This window comes from Borostomias antarcticus (assembly GCF_949987555.1).
Source record: "Borostomias antarcticus genome assembly, chromosome: 20".
NCBI classification, from domain to species: Eukaryota; Metazoa; Chordata; class Actinopteri; order Stomiiformes; family Stomiidae; genus Borostomias; species Borostomias antarcticus.
Window position 1 is genome coordinate 419,839 of NC_140253.1, and position 10,588 is coordinate 430,426.

The following is a 10,588-nucleotide window of genomic DNA, read 5'->3' on the forward strand; positions in this document are numbered from 1 at the left end:
GTTGAAGCAAGAGTTTCTGGGTGAATTTAGACCAACTCTGAGCTGAGCTGAGCTGAACCCGACAGCGCCCAGTCCCGTTTTATGGGGATAGCCTACTTTTGATACTTTTGATACTTTTGATACTTTTGTCTGAAAGTATCCGTGGAGCGCGACCGTAGACCGGAGAGAAAGGAGCGAACGCGCGAGCACGTCCGTGGTCGTCTGCAGAACCGGGGAGGTTTTCGGTCTGCGTCGCCATGAGTTTGGTCGGTGGTTTCCCGCACCACCCGGTCATGCATCACGACGGATACTCCTTCGCCGCCGCGGCGGCCGCGAGCCGCTGCCACGAGGAGAACCCGTACTTCCACGGCTGGCTGATCAGCCACCCGGAGATGTCCCCGCCGGACTACGGCATGGCGCCGTCCTACAGCCCCGAGTACGCCGCCGGGGGGCCCGCACTGGACCACGCGCACTACGGAGGAGTCCCCGGGGCCGTGGGCGCAGTCGGGATGGGGGGGCCGCGCCCGGTCAAACGGAGACCGACCGCCAACCGCAAGGAGCGCCGCCGGACTCAGAGCATCAACAGCGCGTTCGCAGAGCTGCGGGAGTGCATCCCCAACGTGCCCGCGGACACCAAGCTGTCCAAGATCAAGACGCTGCGCCTCGCCACCAGCTACATCGCTTACCTCATGGACATCCTCGATAAGGACGAGCAGGGGGGCGAGGCGGAGGCCTTCAAGGCGGACTTCAAGAAGGCGGACGCCAAGGAAGAGAGAAGGAAGAAAGAAGTGGTGAGTAAACTATTGCTATTGTTGTGCGGCAGCCCGTGGTGTGGCTACAGCAAATCCACCAGACAGGCCTAGACGTGACGAGGAGACGTGTTGAGGATATGATAGTCTACATGCTGTAGTCTAGTGGGCTGTTAGATGTGTAGCCTAATGCCAGCAGGAGTTTAGTAAATACAGAATAGCTCCGGTCAGACTCCAAGTATGAGAGGAGGGATACAAGTCGGCTATTACCAGTGGTACTAGTCATGTAGGGGGTGGGGGGTACTAGTAGGAGGATTGTTGTAAATGCTCTTGCAGTCCTGTATAAAATGAATTTGCTGAAATTGAGCTGCATAGGCTACTGATGCTGTAGCCTGCAATGAAGTCACGATGGCTACAGGACAGACGGAGAAGACAGTAATAGTGCTGCTAGCTTGCCTATTTCTGTTAGTATTGCTGTTGGTATCAGTGTTCATAGGCTATAGTACTAGCAAGTCTGTAGTGAACACAGGCCTGTAGACAGACGGAGGTTCTGAGAGGAGGAATTGCATGTCTGACCTGATGCATATTAAATCAGCTCAGGCCCCAACCTCCACTAACCAGTTGGCTTCTGCATATTTCACCAGTAGGCTGTGTCTCTGTGTCTCAGGGTCAGTAGGCTGTGTCTCTGTGTCTCAGGGTCAGTAGGCTGTGTCTCTGTGTCTCAGGGTCAGTAGGCTGTGTCTCAGGGTCAGTAGGCTGTGTCTGTGTCTCAGGGTCAGTAGGCTGTGTCTGTGTCTCAGGGTCAGTAGGCTGTGTCTCTGTGTCTCAGGGTCAGTAGGCTGTGTCTCTGTCTCAGGGTCAGTAGGCTGTGTCTCTGTGTCTCAGGGTCAGTAGGCTGTGTCTCTGTGTCTCAGGGTCAGTAGGCTGTGTCTCTGTGTCTCAGGGTCAGTAGGCTGTCTCAGGGTCAGTAGGCTGTGTCTCTGTGTCTCAGGGTCAGTAGGCTGTGTCTCTGTGTCTCAGGGTCAGTAGGCTGTGTCTCTGTGTCTCAGGGTCAGTAGGCTGTCTCAGGGTCAGTAGGCTGTGTCTCTGTCTCAGGGTCAGTAGGCTGTCTCAGGGTCAGTAGGCTGTCTCAGGGTCAGTAGGCTGTGTCTCTGTCTCATGGTCAGTAGGCTGTCTCAGGGTCAGTAGGCTGTGTCTCTGTGTCTCAGGGTCAGTAGGCTGTGTCTCAGGGTCAGTAGGCTGTGTCTCTGTCTCAGGGTCAGTAGGCTGTCTCTGGATAAACAGACTCAAGCTTGACTTGTTTAAAAGGGAAAGGTGAACATGTGCATATCTTTATATAATTCCCAGATTAAAAAAGTTGATTCGATGATTTATTAAACGGGACTATTATTACTTAGTACTAGGTGATGATTTATTAAACGGGACTATTATTACTTAGTACTAGGTGCTGATTTATTAAACGGGACTATTATTACTTAGTAGCCTACTAGGTGATGATTTATTAAACGGGACTATTATTACTTAGTACTAGGTGATGATTTATTAAACGGGACTATTATTACTTAGTACTAGGTGATGATTTATTAAACGGGACTATTATTACTTAGTACTAGGTGATGATTTATTAAACGGGACTATTATTACTTAGTACTAGGTGATGATTTATTAAACGGGACTATTATTACTTAGTACTAGGTGATGATTTATTAAACGGGACTATTATTACTTAGTACTAGGTGATGATTTATTAAACGGGACTATTATTACTTAGTACAAGGTGATATAACACATGTTTAAAATCGTATTGCAATTCCAATGTAGCCTATAGCCTACATGGGGATGATTTCCAACTCGTGTTTTGACAGGCCCTACTATTGATTCCTAAAACAGTTTTATATGGTTAGGGTTATAACATGGTGATAATACGAGGCATTTGGCTGTGGGATATATTATGAGGTAGGCTATATACGAGTTTCTATAAGGCCTCGGTAATCCGCACGGCCCACAGGCCCGGACCAGCAGGGACGCGGAGAGAAAGAGAGATCACGGTATTTCCTAATATAATAATATCCTAAAAGACGTCTCTTTATTTCCGACAGAATGAAGTTTTGAAAAGCTCAGCGAGCAGCAACGATAAGAAGACGAAAGGACGGACAGGCTGGCCCCAGCACGTGTGGGCCCTGGAGCTGAAGCAGTGAGACACGGACTCGGCTTGTTCTCCCCGGGACTGCTAACTCAAGTGTTCTCTCACTTTATTTAATGGAATATTTATGTGCAATTTGCCGCTGTGGAGAGTGGATATTTGAAGAAAAAAACCATTCCATTGTAAAGAGGAGGGGACCCCTTTGGTAAGGGACTTGTGTTGTTGCTGTTGTTGTTGCTGTTGTCGAAATAATATCGTGGCTCCGTGTTTATTGTTGTTCTAGAGTGAATCAAAGGGACACGTTGGCCACCGTGGTGTATGTGAAGTGTAGGCTCTCTCTCTCTCTCCCTCCCTCTCTCTCTCTCTCTCTGGGTTAGCGATAATAACAGTGAGTGTATCTGATGTCGTGGTGCAGTGTTAGTTTGAGGTAACAGTCTTGAAGTGTGATGATGTCATGACGTCAGTATTCGGTGGTGCTCCACTCAAGCGCACTTCCGTCCAGGGACGTGGAATTAAAATAATATTTGAGATGTAAACAATGTAATTAAATCAATAAACCACTGTGTTTTTTTAAACAAAGTCACCATCTTCTTGCATATATTGAAATAGGATATTTGACTTTTAATATTTGCTAGAATTGGTGAAAGATCATTTCAATTAGCCTAGCTTAATATTTTTTTTAATATATATTTTTTAAAGGCTTTCATTTGCGGCGTAGCTTACCGAATCAGTTTACATTAAAGGAACATTCAGGGACGTAGCCTATAGGTTTGGCAGAGAAAGGCCAACTTAAAAGAACACTAACTCGTATCTCACTCAAACCGAGCCTATCTGTATGCATGCCCGTGTCTGGTCGGTGGAAGCGTGCATGCCCGTGTCTGGTCGGTGGAAGGCGTGCATGCCCGTGTCTGGTCGGTGGAAGCGTGCATGCCCGTGTCTGGTCGGTGGAAGCGTGCATGCCCGTGTCTGGTCGGTGGAAGCGTGCATGCCCGTGTCTGGTCGGTGGAAGCTATCTGTGTGCATGCCCGTGTCTGGTCGGTGGAAGCTATCTGTGTGCATGCCCGTGTCTGGTCGGTGGAAGGCGTGCATGCGCCAGACTTGTCAAAACACACGCGATCCAGCAGCAGCTCAAACAGAAACATCCCCACGCGCGCCAGAGCTGACACAGCTGATTGTGAGAGAGATAAATACTGAGCTCAGCCTGCACAATGAAACCGAACCTTCTTCCGGGTGGACGGCAGATTTATGTGGAGTTCACTAGACTAATAATTACATCTGCGGTCCCGGTCCCTCCGGGGCCGCTAGGTTCGTTGTTTACACCAGACAACGGTGCTCGTGCATTAGCGCGGTGATCTACGGGCGGACAGGCCAACCCACGAGCTGCCGGTTCATCCGGGAGACCCGAAGCTCCAGGCCTAAATACACAGCCGTGTCTCTCTCTCTCTCTCTCACCCAGCCTAGGTCTATAGGCCTATATTTAGTAATAATGACGATTAAGCATTTTTATCAATAGGTGCGTTAGTAGTATTAATAAACATTACCATACAGGCTATTGAAATATGCGTATTATAACACATGATCACTGATATATTATTGTGATAGGATGCTTATTATTACACATAAGCACTGATAGATTATTGTGATATGATGCATCTTATTACACATGATCATTGATGGGCTACTGTGATAAGCTGTTTATTATTACTCATGAGCTATTGTGATAGGCTGCACATGATCTTTGCTCGGCTATATGATCAGATAGGTAGTATATTTATTAATATCACTGATATTGTAACATGTTTATTATCATTAGGCCTATATATAATAGGCTAGTCTATTATTATTGTTATTATTATTAATAATAATATTATATTATTGATAATAATAGTATTACTACTAGGCTACTACTATTACTACAAGGCCTAGCCTACTACTACTATGTCTACTACTACTACTACTACCACTAATAATAATAATAATAATAATAATAATAATAATAATAATAATAATAATAGCCTATTAATAGCCTATATTAGGGATTTTATTGTCATAGTTAGGTTGTTATATGATATCACTTGGATAGCCTATAAGTAGCCTATAAGCGACAGCCATAATTATAAATGGCACGGTCTACTTCATAGCCTAGTTGTTCTCAAACTGTAGTCAAACTTTACAGCCACTGAACTAAAAATGAGATTTGAGGATAATTTCATATTGTTGGTATTATCGTTGTCTTATTAGGCTAAGCTTGTGAATTAGTCAGGCTGGCCTATATAAATGTAGGCCATCACAAATGTGTCTACAGCTAAAATAGCATGTTGCGCTTTATTCAAAGTGATTATTCTGTTCTTCAGCAGCTGGAACGGTCGTAGTAACAAACTCTTCCTATAAGTGAACACTCCACTCAGATGTAAACAGACAGAAATAGTCCCAGGCTCGAAATTCCTTTGGTTAATTATGGCAATCCACTCTTCTCGCCCAAATCACCGCGGCACTAGACAGGCCGGAGCCTGAAAAAATGTGGATTTTGACGTTAAAAGCGGGTCGGTCTGGGGAAGGTAGATAGAGGGTCGCTATCGGATGCTCCGTGATGGATAGCGTGCCTATCAAACCTCCTGTGCTGTGCTGTAACTGCACTGACCAACATTTGACCTCGTATAAATTAAAGTAATGTTAGCTGAAGATAGGCCTATAGATCAGCAAACATCACTCTGCTTTTAATGAAAATTTGCATCACTAAGTTGTTTAAATCAGACAAAAATAGAATTCAATTTCATCGCATGGATTTAAAATGTTGGCTATAGTCTATAACCTAGATGCATGGGGTAAAGGTTTTGTAGGCCTACAAAACCCTACTTGTGTCCAACATAACCCAACAACCAGATGTCATTTTAAGCCAGTTGACTTTATACCGGGAGAGCCGAGGCGCGCGCCGACCGTTATCTTCTTAAAGCGGAGCGATGAGAAAAGGACGGGATGTTTGACGTGCATAGGATAGACTAGTCTACTATTACCCTGACATTTCTACTGACGAGTAAATACTATTACCCTGACATTTTACTGACTGAGTAAATCACAAGAGAGGAGGACACGCGAGATTTAGCCTACACTCCTTCCGATTACAGCAGATAATCAGCTGTTCCATTAGCCCTCCTGTTCCGCGGACCTATCGCGATACAGACGGCAGATAATGAGCGTCTCCAAAGTGGGAGATGGCGTCAGATACATTATCAGTCAGTCTGTTCTCTGGCTGATAACCGGCTGACCCGCCGTGTAACCCCCAGGAATGAGCCTGGCTACAGGCTGTCAGCACACGGCCCGAGAGCAGCTCATATGTGACCTCGTCACCGTGTCTCTCTAGTGGAGATAAATGGACCTGTAGTCTCTCTCACTGCGGGCCCTCCTCGCAGGTACCCGGCCGTGTAGCGGGCTGTCCTGGAGCTCAGATAAATGGACCTGTAGTCTCTCTCACTGCGGGCCTCCTCGCAGGTCTCCGGCCATGTAGCGGGCTGGTGTGGAGCTCAGATAAATGGGGAAAGTCTATAGTGTCCACCGAGTCCCATTGAAGCCAAAATAGCTTCACTGTATATTTCTCCGGTAATGCACTAGATAGCGCGGATTTACACCCCATGAAATGAACAATTACTGCATTAGATTGTGAAGTGTGCAAGGCTAATATTATTACTTCTCTCTGTCGATCCCTGGCATTACGCGAGCAGCGGGCCCGGAACATGATAGATGTGGAAGTGCGGAGCCGGATTTTTCTCTGGTATTACAAACATCTGCCAACCATTACTTCATAAGGCCCTCCCTCCTACCGGCGCTTTCTCTCCGCCTGTCTCACGCGCGGGCCGGTAGACATGCTGACGTCGGATCAGACGTTTGGGAGACATTGTGCCTGAACGTCCCTCCCGTTATCCGTTCCGCGGGCCAATCTGGCGAGAGAATCATAATAAAGTTTTTTTTCTTGTTCTTTTATCCGCTAAGCTATTTGAGAACTACGGTCACGATATTAATCAAACAAAGCCAAGCCTGCCACTTGCTGCTCTGTTAAGGCCTGGAACAGATATTTGCAAGCAAGCAAACACAACTCGTTTTGAGAATTTATGATGCGCGCGCACGCACGTTCGTGTTCTTTTCAACGTTAAAAGCGGCCGCGCGCCTGCCGTGGCCCACCGGGTCAACATCTTTCCGTTACCGGGGGCCTCTGTTTCAAGGTCGCGCACATAAAAGCATGAGTAGGATTCCATTACAGTGAGCCGCATGTTCCACCCACATCTCGCTGCTACGCACTGCAAATTCATTACCAACATTTGAAATCTATGGACTATATTTTATGTAACATTATCCTATAGGGTGATATAGCCTAATACATAACCTATGGCGCGCGCGTGTGTGCGTGCATATAGGCTATAGGCCTAGGAAACATATTTTGTGACATTCGTCAGCATGATGTAGACAGGTAGTCACGTGTAGAGAACTCAGGACACATAGCTTTGAGATCCCTTCATTTTAAAATAAAAGCTCGCAGTCAGCTTTTTATCTGTTAGCCGTTAGGCTATCACATTTAATTAAAAAAAAAGTTCATTGCACTGAAGATTTACGTTATTCAGGTATTGTTTGCAGCGCTAGTAGCTATCAAATAGAACAACATCAACAACATCAACAACAAGGAAAACAAGCAGTGAACGAGGTTGAAAACTGTAGCCACTCAGGCCTATTCACAGGGCCTATCGGCACAGCAAGGACGCCTCGGCACGATGCTCTTATTCACGATGCTCTTATTCACGATGCTCTTATTCACGATGCTCTTATTCACGATGCTCTTATTCACGGTGCTCTTATTCACGATGCTCTTATTCACGATGCTCTTATTCACGATGCTCTTATTCACGATGCTCTTATTCACGATGCTCTTATTCACGATGCTCTTATTCACGATGCTCTTATTCACGGACGCGCTTAGCAACCATATTTAATTCCCAGAATATCTGGCTCTTCACTGTGATGAACTGTGTCGAAGGCGTTCTGAGAGAGAAACCGCGTATTATAGGGCCTATATGCACCTGGGATCTACGCAGCCAGTGGATTCTGTTGGTTCTGACTGCTAGAGCCGGCTGTAAAGACCTGGTAACATCATTTCTCAAACGTTTGGCCTGTTGGTCAACACCAAGACCTGTTGGTCAACACCAAGACACTGACAGACTGGATGTGCTGATACCTGCAGTGTAGGTTTACTCCAATCCCGCCCATAGAAACTCCACCGTCCTTTACAAAATCTGGGTGTGAAAAATCGGTTGTCTTACGCATAAAATTGGCAACAATAGACTATATGCCACAACGAATTAATTCATTAGGCCTGGACATTGTTTTTTGCCTTGCAGGTGAGGATTTAGTGTTTTTAGTAGTCCCTACTTTAGATTAAATCATATAATTGTGAGAGCCACATTGTGCACCTTGTCTGTGTGGTGTGTGTTAAATGTCGACGCAAACGCTGCAGGAGACTGGATGCTTGTGCGTCCCTGGCTGGATGAGCGCGGTGCTCTGCGCTGCTGTCAGCTGGGACGGTTCCCAGACCCAGCGTGCTACTGTATGTGAGATTGAGTTTCTCAACAAAAAAACTCCCTCTCCATCCAAACCGTCCTCAAAAACTCCCTCTCCATCCAAACCGTCCTCAAAACCCTTCTCCCGGTGCTCCGCGCGCTGCCTCCCCGGACCGGCCGAGCTCCGCCGGGTGAGGAGCTGCTCTGCGCGTGACCGAGGAGCAGGCCCGTTAAACCGGGTGAGGAGCTGCCTCTGCGTGACCGAGGAGCAGGCTGGTTAAACCGGGTGAGGAGCTGCCTCTGCGTGACCGAGGAGCAGGCCAGTTAAACCGGGTGAGGAGCTGCCTCTGCGTGACCGAGGAGCAGGCCAGTTAAACCGGGTGAGGAGCTGCTCTGCGTGACCGAGGAGCAGGCCAGTTAAACCGGGTGAGGAGCTGCCTCTGCGTGACCGAGGAGCAGGCCAGTTAAACCGGAGACGGGGAACCGACACGGGCCACTGGGACGTTGATGAGCTATCTCATTGGAGGTCACGGGCATAAAGGAGCATATCCTGGTAAGAAGATCCTATCTTCCGCATGGAACCTCTGTCAGGCGCAATACAGATCACTGTTTATCACTGTTTATATTCACATTAAACCTATAGGCCAGTCACAGTGGAATCTACATTTAGTCTGCAATCCATTGTTTAGATATATTGAGGGAAATTGAGGTGACGAGTGGAGGTGAATAGCTTACTTTTTACATTCAAATTAAGGAATTGTGTGCTAATTTGCTCACTCAGTAAATTAAGTTATTGCTAGGGGAGGTTATTGCGATAGCGTGTAGCCTGTTGACACAAAATTGACAAATAGGATATGTAACCCATTTATAACAGTAATTTACATATTGTGCATAGTCTATAGAATATGGCTGTAAATTATTTAGTAATAAGCCTAGTAATAAGCCTCTAAAACATGACATAAAAGGTGCTTGAAAATAAACTCCAATTTGTATGTTTTGAATAATAAGCCTCGTCTACACAGTCTATAACCTAATTATTTTCTTTAAAAAGGTAACCAATATAATTGAATTAAAATTATTAATTAACATTTAGCCCAACTACACCTCTAACATAGAAATTCATAGATACAATTGTAAATAGAAAATAAATAACGTTTTGTCGCTGTCAAATAATAAGTCTCAATAGTTAAAAAGGCCTTGGCTACATAAAAGGTAACCTATATGCTATAATTCAATTTCAATTGAATTATTCAATAATGGACGTAGGCCCGACTATAGGCTCATTATGCCACGGGCTACGCAATATAGAATAAGACTAGGCCCAACGCAATATAGAATCAGACTAGGCCCAACGCAATATAGAATCAGACTAGGCCCAACGCAATATAGAATCAGACTAGGCCCAACGCAATATAGAATAAGACTAGGCCCAACGCACTATAGAATAAGACTAGGCCCAACGCAATATAGAATAAGACTAGGCCCAACGCAATATAGAATCAGACTAGGCCCAACGCAATATAGAATAAGACTAGGCCCATGCACCCCATTCACGGAGGGGTTCTCCGGACAGAAGGAGGCTGGGACTCTCTCGCGTGCTCGGCCTGCTCGCGGACCTCCCACGTGGCCGGGGATGCGTGTCATTCAGGGTACTTTCTTCACACTCCATTCATCGTGGCGAGCGCGGGACCACCGCTCTTTTCTTTTGGTGATAAACATTTAAAACCTTTACTACGCAGCGTAAATCCAGCTGCAGAGAAAAGGCTAACCGGAAAGCGTCTGCAGCGCAGGCCTTGCCCACACGTGTGTGTCGGCTCCGTTACAGGCCTACTCAGTGGTTAGGCTGCAACTATATCCGCCCTATCCGGCTCCATGCAGGACAGACCCTAACCCTAACCCCAACCCTAACCCTAACCCTAACCCTAACCCTAACCCTAACCCTAACCCTAACCCCAACCCTAACCCCAACCCCAACCCTAACCCCAACCCCAACCCTAACCCTAACCCTAACCCATATCAGAGTGAGGGTGCAGGACAGACCCTAACCCTAACCCCAACCCTAACCCATACCAGAGAGGGTTGAAGGTATTTCATTAAACGCGTTTCTTATTGATGGTCCTAGCCTTGAGGACGCCATAGCAACAGAGATGTGTTGTCTGGCGATGCAACGCAGG

At 46.4% G+C, this 10,588-nt stretch overlaps 1 protein-coding gene across 1 annotated transcript; it reads left to right on the plus strand.

Moving 5' to 3' along the window:
* Positions 1-236: 236 nt before the first annotated feature.
* Positions 237-2,954, plus strand: hand2 (heart and neural crest derivatives expressed 2; the record flags this gene model as incomplete). The annotated part of the gene is made up of 2 exons (XM_084454727.1): positions 237-770; positions 2,828-2,954. 2 exons carry the CDS (start codon positions 237-239, stop codon positions 2,924-2,926), a joined length of 633 nt encoding a protein of 210 aa, XP_084310853.1. The 3' UTR covers positions 2,927-2,954.
* Positions 2,955-10,588: the final 7,634 nt, after the last annotated feature.